This window comes from Anabas testudineus, chromosome 5, assembly GCF_900324465.2.
Source record: "Anabas testudineus chromosome 5, fAnaTes1.2, whole genome shotgun sequence".
NCBI lineage: Eukaryota > Metazoa > Chordata > Actinopteri > Anabantiformes > Anabantidae > Anabas > Anabas testudineus.
The window spans coordinates 13,807,011-13,817,910 of record NC_046614.1 but is presented as its reverse complement, the minus strand read 5'-3'; the positions used below and the strand labels follow the sequence as shown (position 1 = coordinate 13,817,910).

Sequence of the window (10,900 nt, the reverse complement as noted above, 5' to 3'; positions counted from 1 at the left end):
GCTTTGGATGCTGCCACAATGACCTGACCTCGGATAAGTGGAGACAGATGGATGGTTAGCAGTTTCCAGATTAAGATATGAATCATTGCCTTTGCCTTGCCTGCAACTAAACAAACAGCAAGTGAAGCAGAACTATCAGCACCTCCTAGAACCAGCTTTACTGCTTTAGTGTAAATGCAATGCGTCAGAGTTATCATTAATACTCAGTTCTAATACACTTTACCGGACAATATGACGTGTGACATGCTCTTTTAAAACGCTTTTTTCACTTTCTCTCAAATTTACAGTTGTCTTCTGCTTCTGATCAGAGTGATGTACTACAGGTTTCGACACTATGTGTAGTTATGTGAAACATCCGGCACACATACAGTGACAATGATGACGCGGTAGCTCTATTTCTTTAAGTAGTTAAACTTTTAAAAATTTTTGTGTGTCATCATAGTCATGTTTAGCAAAGATTTTATTAAAATTTTTAGATACAAGTATAACAATACAAGTGATGCACATTATTAACAAAATAAAATGATGTCATGCAGGCTTCTGTGCCAAATATTATTCTAAACAAAATTAAACAGTTTAATACAATCTGATAAATCCTCTAGATAAATGTTTTGTTCAAGACCACCAAAGAGATGGAATATGTTTAATTTACTTGCTAATCTTTTACTATGGGCAGTAGGTGTTTAACTGATTTTCTTTGAAATGACAACTTTTCATGTGACTATACATGGGTAACACTTAAAGTTGTGCAACAGTGAAATCATCCAGGCGTCTCTGCAGGGCAGACTCAGCAGACATGAACCAGCAGTCCAGTGTTGGGGGAATGGAAATACTGTAGTCAACAGCACTGGATCTACAACGGAATCACAGAAATAGTAATGCACTGTACTCTATGTTTGTCTAACAGACTAATAATAATGATAGCACCTTTAAATTGCTCCTTATCAACTAATTCTTCAAGACAAAATGTACCTGGTTACATCAATCTCTTGGTCTTTGATCTTAAGTTTTGTTGAGGGACTTTGCTGCACCTCCTCATAAACTGCTGCCTTTAGAGCTGGACACAAAGAGAACAAACAATAAAGTAATGATACACACAAAATATTTGATATGATTTATTTCAGCTGAATGAAAACGTTGATTCATCTTGATGTAATTGATGTTGAGGTGTACATGCAAACGTAATCAGCCTTTTCACCCACCTAAAATTCCATCAACTCCGTCGTCCGATGGCCGCTGCCTTAAAATCGGCCAGAGGAATTTGTTACCATCCTTCTCATGAACCAGTATGACCATGTGTGTGTCTCCAACTGCAACATCAAATTCCTTGTCCCGCCCAAACACTGTTATACTGGAAAGAAATATGCACTTGTCTTCATTTTCTGTTAGACTCTTCTAAAAGTCTCTACATACCCACACAGGTCATTTCACTTATCTGGCTTTAAATATTCTGGAGATTACATCTCTTATGTCTCAAGCTCTAAGCAACAGTTAAGAATGATGAAGCCATAGTTTGTTCCACCATGGCAGGTGCAACAAAGGTAAAAGGACAAAGAAGAAGACACAGTCTATACACTCCTGAGAGGAACTTCTATTATGGAAAATAAATAAAATCAGATGGGGTGTGTAACATAATTCATTTTTCAAAATTCAGTAGATTTATAGAGTGTATCCTTCTGGCAGGTAAATTAATAAGTGTATTCCTAAAATTAAAAATATTCATTAAAGAGTGACTGTTTGTATGCAACTGTTTACTTACTCAGCTGTGACAAGGTCCCTTCCAGTGTTGCGTGTAACTCCTTGTCCTGCTTGTACATTGATGCCATTGGTGTCAATCTCAATGTACTGGTTATTTTTGAAGTGGATGCCAATTATTTTGAAGCCTCTGTTTGCTACTGAGTCAAGAAGACCGTTGACAGATAGCTCTAGTACAAAAGAAACAGACACAACTCATCAAGATCCCTAAACCAAATATGAGTTTCTATGTATTATATATGTAAAACAATGTTTCTGGGTAGGAAAGTAGAATAGTATTATTTTTACTGATGTTAAATTTATGGTTTAAAAACTTCCTGTACTTAAGTAAAACAGAAATATCTACAATCACAGCCTCAGTATGCTGCAAATGTAGCAGGAATAGTTTAATTGCTTCTGCAAAAAGAAGTAAAGCTGTTAGATACATGTGGAGGTATAGAATATTTCCCTGGGAAATCAAGTGCAATTAAAGAAACTACTCTGAATTGAGTCGTATATATTAGATGATGATTAACTGTTGGAGACCAGACTGGACTATATATCACTATATTAATGAATCTGTATAATGATTCATTTGTGGGTAGTTCCTGAATAACTTAACTCAGGCTGTATTACTGTACTATAACAAATGATGACTTACCAGAGACAGAGAGATCAATTAGAGGTATATTAATAAATCATTCATTCATTCATGCCTGCGTGAGCTAGACAGCTGGAAGTTATATCTAAATCTACTCAACACAACACTGTACCATAACAATAACAGAAACTAAACTTTTCTGTTGCTTGGGTGGAGATGTCTTTAAAAGAACTGTCAGTGAAAGCATATAAAAGGAACGTTACTGACCCCTGTTGGGATGGTGAAGTAGTTTAAGGCGAGTGTCTCCAGGGACATCAAAGCATAGAGGAAGAGAGTGATTCTCAGTTTTGATCAAAAACCTGTGAAAAATATGAACTAGAGATAGAGACACACACACAGTCACAAAGTAGTTCGGGCCATGTTGTGATATTCAATTTAAAAGTCCACTTTTATTATATTGTGTGTAATTTGAGTCTAACACACATTATCTTTGTTTCTTATCATAGACCACACAGTTTTGGTTTTACACAGTTAATACCTGTGTAAAAAGTAAAAATATTAGAACTTGACCACATTTGAATTAATGTTCTTTATGTGTTGATACATTTGTATGTGTAAACTGTCTTTTGATTGCTTATGTTATGTTTGTACCGTGTTTGCGAATTAAAGCATGAAGTCTCTACTAGTACTTTTAATAATAATCTCAATGATGGATCTTATATAAACGCTACAAACTTTATATATTTGAAATACTTATTTCTGTGCTAGGCAGAGTAGAGGGATTCACATCAGTCAACCGGACAGTAGGTTCTCTGAAAACTAAAAAGGGACAGCTTTATATATTTTCTTATAGATATTTATTATTTACATTTTTGCAAAATATTATCAAACAAGGGAGATATTGCATTAAGTACTTTTACATTTTTAACCTTAGCTTCAAAACACACTATTCTAATACAATCCAATTCAAATAAAAGCGTAATAGAAAAAAACATTTAAAATTAAATATTTACAAAATAGTAATTACTTAAATGTAATTTGTTGCGTGTATATTCATGATGACCAATAGCATACAAAGTACATGATACATTTGTGTCTGAAAATGTGGGTGTAACTTTGTTTTGAAAATGCCTATGAAGTTTTCTAAAACTGGGACAAATGCCTGTATAACTATTAGTTAACAGGTTAGTCTAGTTATATAATTACAATATTAAAAGTTTAAACTAGCAAAGAATAGGTTTACCTGGAAAACGATCCATTTTTACTATCTTGATGAAATTGAGTATACTCAGGTTTTGCATTTCATCTGGAAATCAAATAGTCCCATCAAGAAGAACAATTTATAAGAGATGAAGAACAGAGATCATGTGCTCTTGTCACCATAGCTTTCTAAGATTCTTTGTCTGTATTCTGTGTGTTTTTGGCTTCTCAGTTTGGGCTGAAGCTAGAGCCACTTCAACAACAATTCAATGCCAGCATATTCTATGGCCCTCCTCTTGGAAGAGTGAGACTGTATATGCTGGCACCACAGCTATTACTTGCTGTGGTTTTCCATCCCCAATACTCAGTCCCCAATAAAAAGAATTTATAGAACATAGTATACGCTCTCTTCCCAGCATTAATTAGAACAATGATTTGCAACAATATATAGCAAAGATACAACATCTTAAATGCCTTTCTCCTCATTATGTCTTTCAACAAAGTTTTATTTGCGTAAGGTTTTTGTTATGAATAAAATCTAAATAAACAAGTGTTTCTATACCATACCTTCTGCTATCCCATTTATAGGTCCTGTTAAAAAAAACGATTTCACAATATTAAGACACATATTTACATACATACATACTTAAAACTATCAAATTGTCTTGTGTTTGTGTAAAATTAGTTGGTATATTTATTTGTTCAGGATCATTATTTCTTTCTGCCCCTTCTAATTTTGCATGACTTTTAAATTGTGTAAACCATTTAAAGGTGTGTGTAAGATTTAAAGTGTTTAATTGGCCCGGTATGGTAGAAGAGGTCTGGCTTGTGTGTAATAATCTCTTCCACTTAGAATATTGCAGGCACCACAGTTAGCATTTGCTCTGGTTTACAATTAAATGAAAAGACAGAAACCATGTATCATGGAACCTATTCTCCTCCCCCCAGCATCAATTAGCTCACTGAGCTGCAGCAATATTTTACATAGACACAAATCTCAAATGCATCTTTCCTCTGTTCTTCATCAACAAAGTTTACATTTGTTTAATATTTTGATTATAAATAAAATGTATATACTAGTTCCTTACCTTGCATCTTCCTTTGGGTTCTTAGCTGTGCTGCCATGAAAATTGACACAAAATTAAGACACGTGTTTACATAACACATACAAATACATTATGATATTGTCATATGACTTGCATTAGTGCAAAATTAGTTGGCATATTTATGTACCAGGGCAATTGTTTTTTATCTTTCATCTATGGTTGCAAGACTTTTAAATGGGTGTCAGTGTGTGCGTTTTCTATGTGCTTAAATTGGATATAAAATGCATGTAGTTTTGATCAGTTGTTGACCGCAGAGGGCAAAAAGTTCTTTGACACCGCTTTGTATGCTGATGTTACATTACGAACAGTTTAAATGGTGAATTTTGTGGACAGTGACAGTTGACAAACCACTCATACCTGATGTCCACTTCATTCGTCTCCTACTATTTTTAAGCTGTGGTGTTTCTCCTTCCTTGGGTTTATGGAGCACATCTGTGTTTTCTCCCGGTGGCTTGGTGACCACCATAGATGTGAGTGGCGTCACAAAGCTGTACTTCAGTGACAACTCCAAGGCCTCTTTCTTTATTTTGTCTTTCTCAGGTCCAGATAACTGCAGCCTGTGTCACAAGTTGTGTACAACCACTTGTAAATGCTGTTTAGAAATACTGCTGTTTCTCATGAAATTTTCTGAATCAAGATTGTTTTGACTCAGACACACTTGCAACTTGGGAAGTATGTAGTTTTTTTCTTTTCTATATTTTTTCATTAAGATTATTTAAGGATTCTGAAAATCCCATCAGAACCACTGCTGATGTTTTAAACATTAGTTTATTTTCAAGCACTGCCAGCAATTATTTATTCAGACCAACATTAGCTTCCACAAACAGGTCACAACTGGCCTGGCTCCCGTGTTCTGTGATTTATTAGAATGAGCATAACATTTCCTTGAATGCCATTTTCTATAATGGGAAAAATATGGTTTCAGATCAAGAAAATTAATTCTTTAATTGAACACCCAGTAGTCTGGTTTTTGTTTCACTGACCTACCCTGCAAAAGACTAATTCGTTGATCTCCACCCTAATAGGTTGGAACACCAAATATGGGTTATCTCCCAGATATGCTTTTTTTTGATGAATAAAACAAAGTAATCTGCAGACATAACTAAAGTTACCTACAGTTGACTTTTACAGAAACTAGTGACTACCTCTGACAAACACACGGTCTAGGTTTTCTCCCTTAACTTGACCTACATTTATATGATTATAACGCCACTCACTACTGTCAGATTTTGTTAAGTTAGGTTTTGTGATATCACAGACTAACTGATCAAATATATCTATGATTGTTGCAAATATTTAATCAATAAAACATAAGAAACAGCACACTCACTCTTTTTCCAGTAGCTGTTTGACTGTGAGGTAGGCCCAAACCCTCTGGATGCGTCTATCAGTCACTGTTCCTGTCGACTCCACAGTGGCATTTGTGTCAAGAAACCTCAGCCTTTGAGTCCCCTGTCAGTCCATATTCATTGTTAAGTATACATTTCACACACACTTTTCAGATAATCTCAGATAATTTGTGTAATTAGTACGTGGTGTAGCTCCATTCTTACAGAAATAGCAACAACTTCTGGGGTGAAGGTTTCAATGTCATTGTCAGTGATCTGACCAGCCACCACAATCTCTGAGCCATTATAATACTGACTGAAGTGAGTCTGAGTTAGATTGGTCCCTCCTGTGTACATCATTGTCACATTTGTTAACAGAGGAGTGGCCACCTCTTCATAGAAACCCTGTTGATGTACAGTATAGGCAATATGAAAATGTTTAATCTTCCACAGCCAACAATGCCCAGTTTTATCTAAGAAAATGAATGAGGGAAGTGGAAGCCAATTAAAATACCTTGAGCTGTAAATCTGCATCAGAGTCCTCATAAATCCGTCGTGCCAAACCATTGTTCTGCAGTGACATCTTCTTCAGGAACTCAAAATTGACATCAAAACCAAACCCAAGACAGTAGAGTGGGAATTTGTCTGCAATGGCTCTTCTTACATTTGAATGTATTGTTTCAAGATTTGTCTCCCCTGCAATGAGACAAAAAATGTGGTTTGAGGCCAGAAAAGTTACACAAATTCCAACAGTACATTCAAGCCATTAAACAGTAATGTACGGGGGTTGCAGTGGGTGTATACATAGAACTTATAAACCTATTTGTAAATGAGGTCAATTTCATTTAAATTTAAATTTCCATGTTTGTCAAAGATGGTTAAATCCAATCAATCCGCCATATGTTGCAAAATTGTCATTGTGGGTCCTGTGTTCATGCCTTAAAGAATTTGTGCATGTGTGTGTTTCATTATCACCTGTTGTTGGGTCTCCATCAGTGAGTAGTACAAGAATAGATGCTGAACCCTCTCTAGTATGTGCATTCAGCATACGTGCTCCCTCTAGTACTGCTTCATTAATGTCAGTTGCTGAAATGAGATAACTGATCTGAGAAACTATGTTTCACTCCTGCCATCCTGATGAGCAATGGCTGAAATCAGAATGTCAACATTCAAAAACATATATTTAAAGAAATGTATTTTTGGAAAACCACTCACATCCTCTAGCTCTGATACCCCGTGCAAACTCCTTGGCACTATTCACATTTGTCTTGCTGGCCTGAACAAGTTCTCTCTTCCAGTGAAAAATATTACCATCAAAAGTGATGAGACCAAAGTAGTCATCTTCTGCCAGGTCATTCAAGATATGGATTAATGCTATCCTGGTCTGAAATAATTATGATAATAAAAATAATTGACATAAAAATTCACACAAAAAAAGGCTAAAATTCTTTTTTTTATGTGTTTAATAAAGTTGTTGTAAAAGTGATGATAAACTAAAAACTAAAATGCCTCCTATAAGATTTTATGACAAATTCACCATCTTCAGGTACTATACCTGTTCTATTTTTCTGCCAAGCATGGAGCCACTTTGATCAATAACAAAGACAACATTCTTTGGTATCCGTGGAAGACTAGATGGTGCAAAGTGATGAACAAAATACCCATCTATTGTCTTGGGGAAGAACAAAGAACATTTGATTAGTTAGAAGGATACAAAGGATTGTTGATAAAATTCAGATTTAAACAATTTTGGTGTTAGTCCTTATAGATTATTTATTTATTAAGTAATAATTTATAGTGCTAATAGACCATTCAAAATCAGCTGTCACATTGATACAAAGACCCAGACGAAGGTACTTAATCATTTTAACGGGATAAAAAAAACCCCACAGGATCAGAACAGGAAGCCAAGTAACTAAAAACAGAAAATATGGGTGAGTTGGGGGTGACAATGCACTTAACTGACATGAGAAACGATTCCGTGCTCCCAGTGATAAAACATGACTAAAAAATATTCTTTTGTTTGACTGAAAGTCACAAAATGCACAGCAACAGAGGTGTGGCTTGAATTGGGACCATAAGCCACAGTTACTGGATTTCCCTCAGGCACAAGCTGAACTTTTATTAATTACAGCACATCTTAACATTTTGCACATCAACTGCAAAATACGAGAATATTTTTTTTTTACAAAACATACTTTTGGACAGTACATGCACAATATGGATGTATATATAGAAGTAGGAAGCCAGGCCCAAATTACAAGAAAGCTTTAGATCACGACATGATAAATACAACATTTACTCCTGACGTACCTTGATGTCTCCAAATGCAACATCCCTGTTGACATCATAAACAATTAACAGATCTCCATTCATACCCTGCTTTCCACAGCTGTCACATGTTTTCTGCTGGGCTTTAGTAGGGTAGAAATACACCCACGCCTGGGAGAAATAAGAAATCCAGAAAGTAGGTTGGTTTGTTTAAAAATATGAATCGTTTGTCTGTAGTTTATTGGAACTGCACAGTAAAACTGGACTGGGATTAAAAAGCAGCTATGGAATTTGCTCTAAACAGGTCAAACATATAATATAGGAAAAACATCACAATAGCTAAACATAAATATGTATCTACTATTTTAGTTTAAGAACAACAGGTATCTAGTTGCTTAATTCATGTATGTCACCTTTTTTATATGCTGGAGCTACAACAGTAGTTTATATAACTTTGGGTAATGTATTCTCCTAAGATCCAATGCAGAAATATCATCAACAGGAGACTGAGACTTGGAGACATTTTCATTTACTTGTCATTATGGAGGTTAGATGTCTGTATATTTAAACACATGGCTCAGGATAAAATAACTCATTAATGCACAAAAAAGGTGTCATTGCTGCAGCCGTACCTGTGTTTCAGTCTGTGTTTTAGTGATGGCATTAGCCAGGGCTTTGGTGCTTAGTCCACCTTTAACCTCAATGAAATTAATGCCAGCTTCCTCATGAATGTACACATCAACCTGGCATTAACAAAAAAATACAGTTAGATGTTACCCCAGCAGTTTATTCCTAAATGAACTGAATATACAGTATTACTGCAGGAGAGACAAACCTTGAAGTCTTTGACAGGCTGCATGGGGCGAGCGTGAATTTGCAGATCATACTTTCCAAGCCTGCGTTTCAGCAGTTCCTCATATGTGAGTTCAAAAGTCACCTTTTTGTGAGCAGCCACAGTCACAGAGGTCTTAAATTCCTCCAAGGTCCTCCCTACAGAGCTGCAACAGAAAGGATAAGCATGGCACTACGGCACTACGGCACTTGGTCCCACCCACTTCTAGCTTCTGACACTTCAAATTGATCTAAGTGTCTTTTTGTGACCCTAAATCTCAGGTCATGGCCTTAGTGTGAATATAACTTGAGTGCAGTTCAACTAAACCTAGAGATGTGAGATTAATTAGTAATTTGTAAGAGAAAAGCCACATGAAATAACATAATGGTTCTTCTACAACTATGTAAGACTTGTAAGCAGTAAACTGGTCCCTGTACCTGACAAGTCCAGCACTTTGCCCACGGGACACAGCCTCAGTGTACTGCTGCTCAGCTTCCTCCTTAGCTTTCACAACACCATCATACACCTGGCCATCTATAAACCTGAAAAAGGAAAAGTGCTTGTTTATGTACATTAGATTCTGAGTATCCAATGATTTATGATCCTTTATTAATAATTCTATATGTATAGATCCATGTAAATGTCGACGCATTGATCTTAGTTCACTCACATTGTGAATTTACTGATGAAGGCGTTCTTGGGGATCCGGACTTGGAATTCTATTTCCTTTGACTCGTTCATACGATTGGCCACACGGCTTGTGATGACTGTGGTAGCATAACGACTGGACACTGTGGAGTTGATGTGAAAGCTGTAGATGTCCCAGTCATTCTGAGGAAATGCAGGAGGAACATGTGAAATACTAGTGACCTAAGTGATGTTTTGACTGATGACTAGCTAACCAGTGATCAGATCATAGTGCAAATAAAACTGGTTGGGGGCGTCTGTGAAATCTCATTGGTCTAACTGCAGAAACACCCCATTCTTGTTATTTGTAAGTGACTCATTGATTATGTCATGTGAACTGTGACCCTAAAAATAAAACAAACTACAGTCACCACACTGTGATTATGAGAGTAGATCTATGTGCAACTCCCAAATATATCAGAAAATACAAATCCTTTAAACTGTGTTTTCATATTTATCAAGGTAGACTTCAATGTGTTGAACATTGCTGAAACACAAAACAACTTTGAAAATTAATTTGAAAAATATATATAAATATATTTATTAGACCCATTTTTCTTACAGTCTAGTTTTATGAACTTACCTTATTTGGCAGTGTAGTAACCAAACACAGTAGCAACCCAAAGAGGGTGATTTGCACCACAGCTCTCTCCATGATGGTTCCCACCAGAGTGCAACCAAGAGAAACAACTGCAGCATTAATGTGTACACATTTTTTTCATGAGGGCAAATTCTTCTCTCTCCTCCTCTCTAACCTGCATGAAACAAAAACACACAAAAACACTCCCACTCACACGTACCCATGCACTTTCCTCCACAACGGTCTGCCAGGAATCCTACACATAGCTAATAGAAACTGTCATAAAAAGCTGAAAAACACACAAAAACATTTACTGCTCATGTGATTTTATAGAGAAACATAGGGAGCGTTTTTTTTATGTTAAGTACAGTCCATGAATGAAATACGTATTTATTTTATATTGTATGGTGTAAGTCATTTTGTCAAGTCTGATTGTTTCTGACAGTGGCAATTAAATGATAATTAATAATTAATTGACACTGATAAGTTATGCTGCACTAATTGTAACACTGCAAAGGTAAGAAGGCAAGACACTAAGGAGTTTTGTTTGGTTCTGATTTT

The 10,900-nt window shown here is 35.9% G+C and overlaps 1 protein-coding gene across 1 annotated transcript; it reads right to left on the bottom strand.

Moving 5' to 3' along the window:
- Window positions 1-502: 502 nt before the first annotated feature.
- Window positions 503-10,474, bottom strand: LOC113153551 (inter-alpha-trypsin inhibitor heavy chain H4-like). The gene is made up of 22 exons (XM_026347237.1): window positions 10,343-10,474; window positions 9,743-9,903; window positions 9,510-9,614; window positions 9,076-9,238; window positions 8,873-8,983; window positions 8,283-8,411; window positions 7,525-7,641; window positions 7,185-7,353; window positions 6,945-7,055; window positions 6,484-6,665; window positions 6,195-6,374; window positions 5,972-6,093; window positions 4,999-5,198; window positions 4,624-4,653; window positions 4,103-4,126; window positions 3,579-3,641; window positions 3,089-3,154; window positions 2,603-2,710; window positions 1,760-1,925; window positions 1,203-1,351; window positions 973-1,057; window positions 503-853 (listed from the first exon to the last, which is right to left on the bottom strand). The coding sequence occupies exons 1-22, from the start codon at window positions 10,412-10,414 to the stop codon at window positions 739-741; spliced, it is 2,628 nt and encodes an 875-aa protein (XP_026203022.1). The 5' UTR covers window positions 10,415-10,474; the 3' UTR covers window positions 503-738.
- Window positions 10,475-10,900: the final 426 nt, after the last annotated feature.

What these genes read in the sequence shown, in the direction of transcription:
- LOC113153551 (XM_026347237.1), bottom strand. Translation starts at nt 10,414, where the DNA reads ATGGAGAGAGCTGTGGTGCAAATCACCCTCTTTGGGTTGCTACTGTGT. An exon ending in TCTGCCTAGCACAGAAATAA is followed by an intron (nt 2,711 to 3,088) that starts GTATTTCAAATA and finishes CTCTATCTCTAG; the next exon opens with TTCATATTTTTCACAGGTTT. An exon ending in ACTTCACCATCCCAACAGGG is followed by an intron (nt 1,926 to 2,602) that starts GTCAGTAACGTT and finishes CTTTTGTACTAG; the next exon opens with AGCTATCTGTCAACGGTCTT.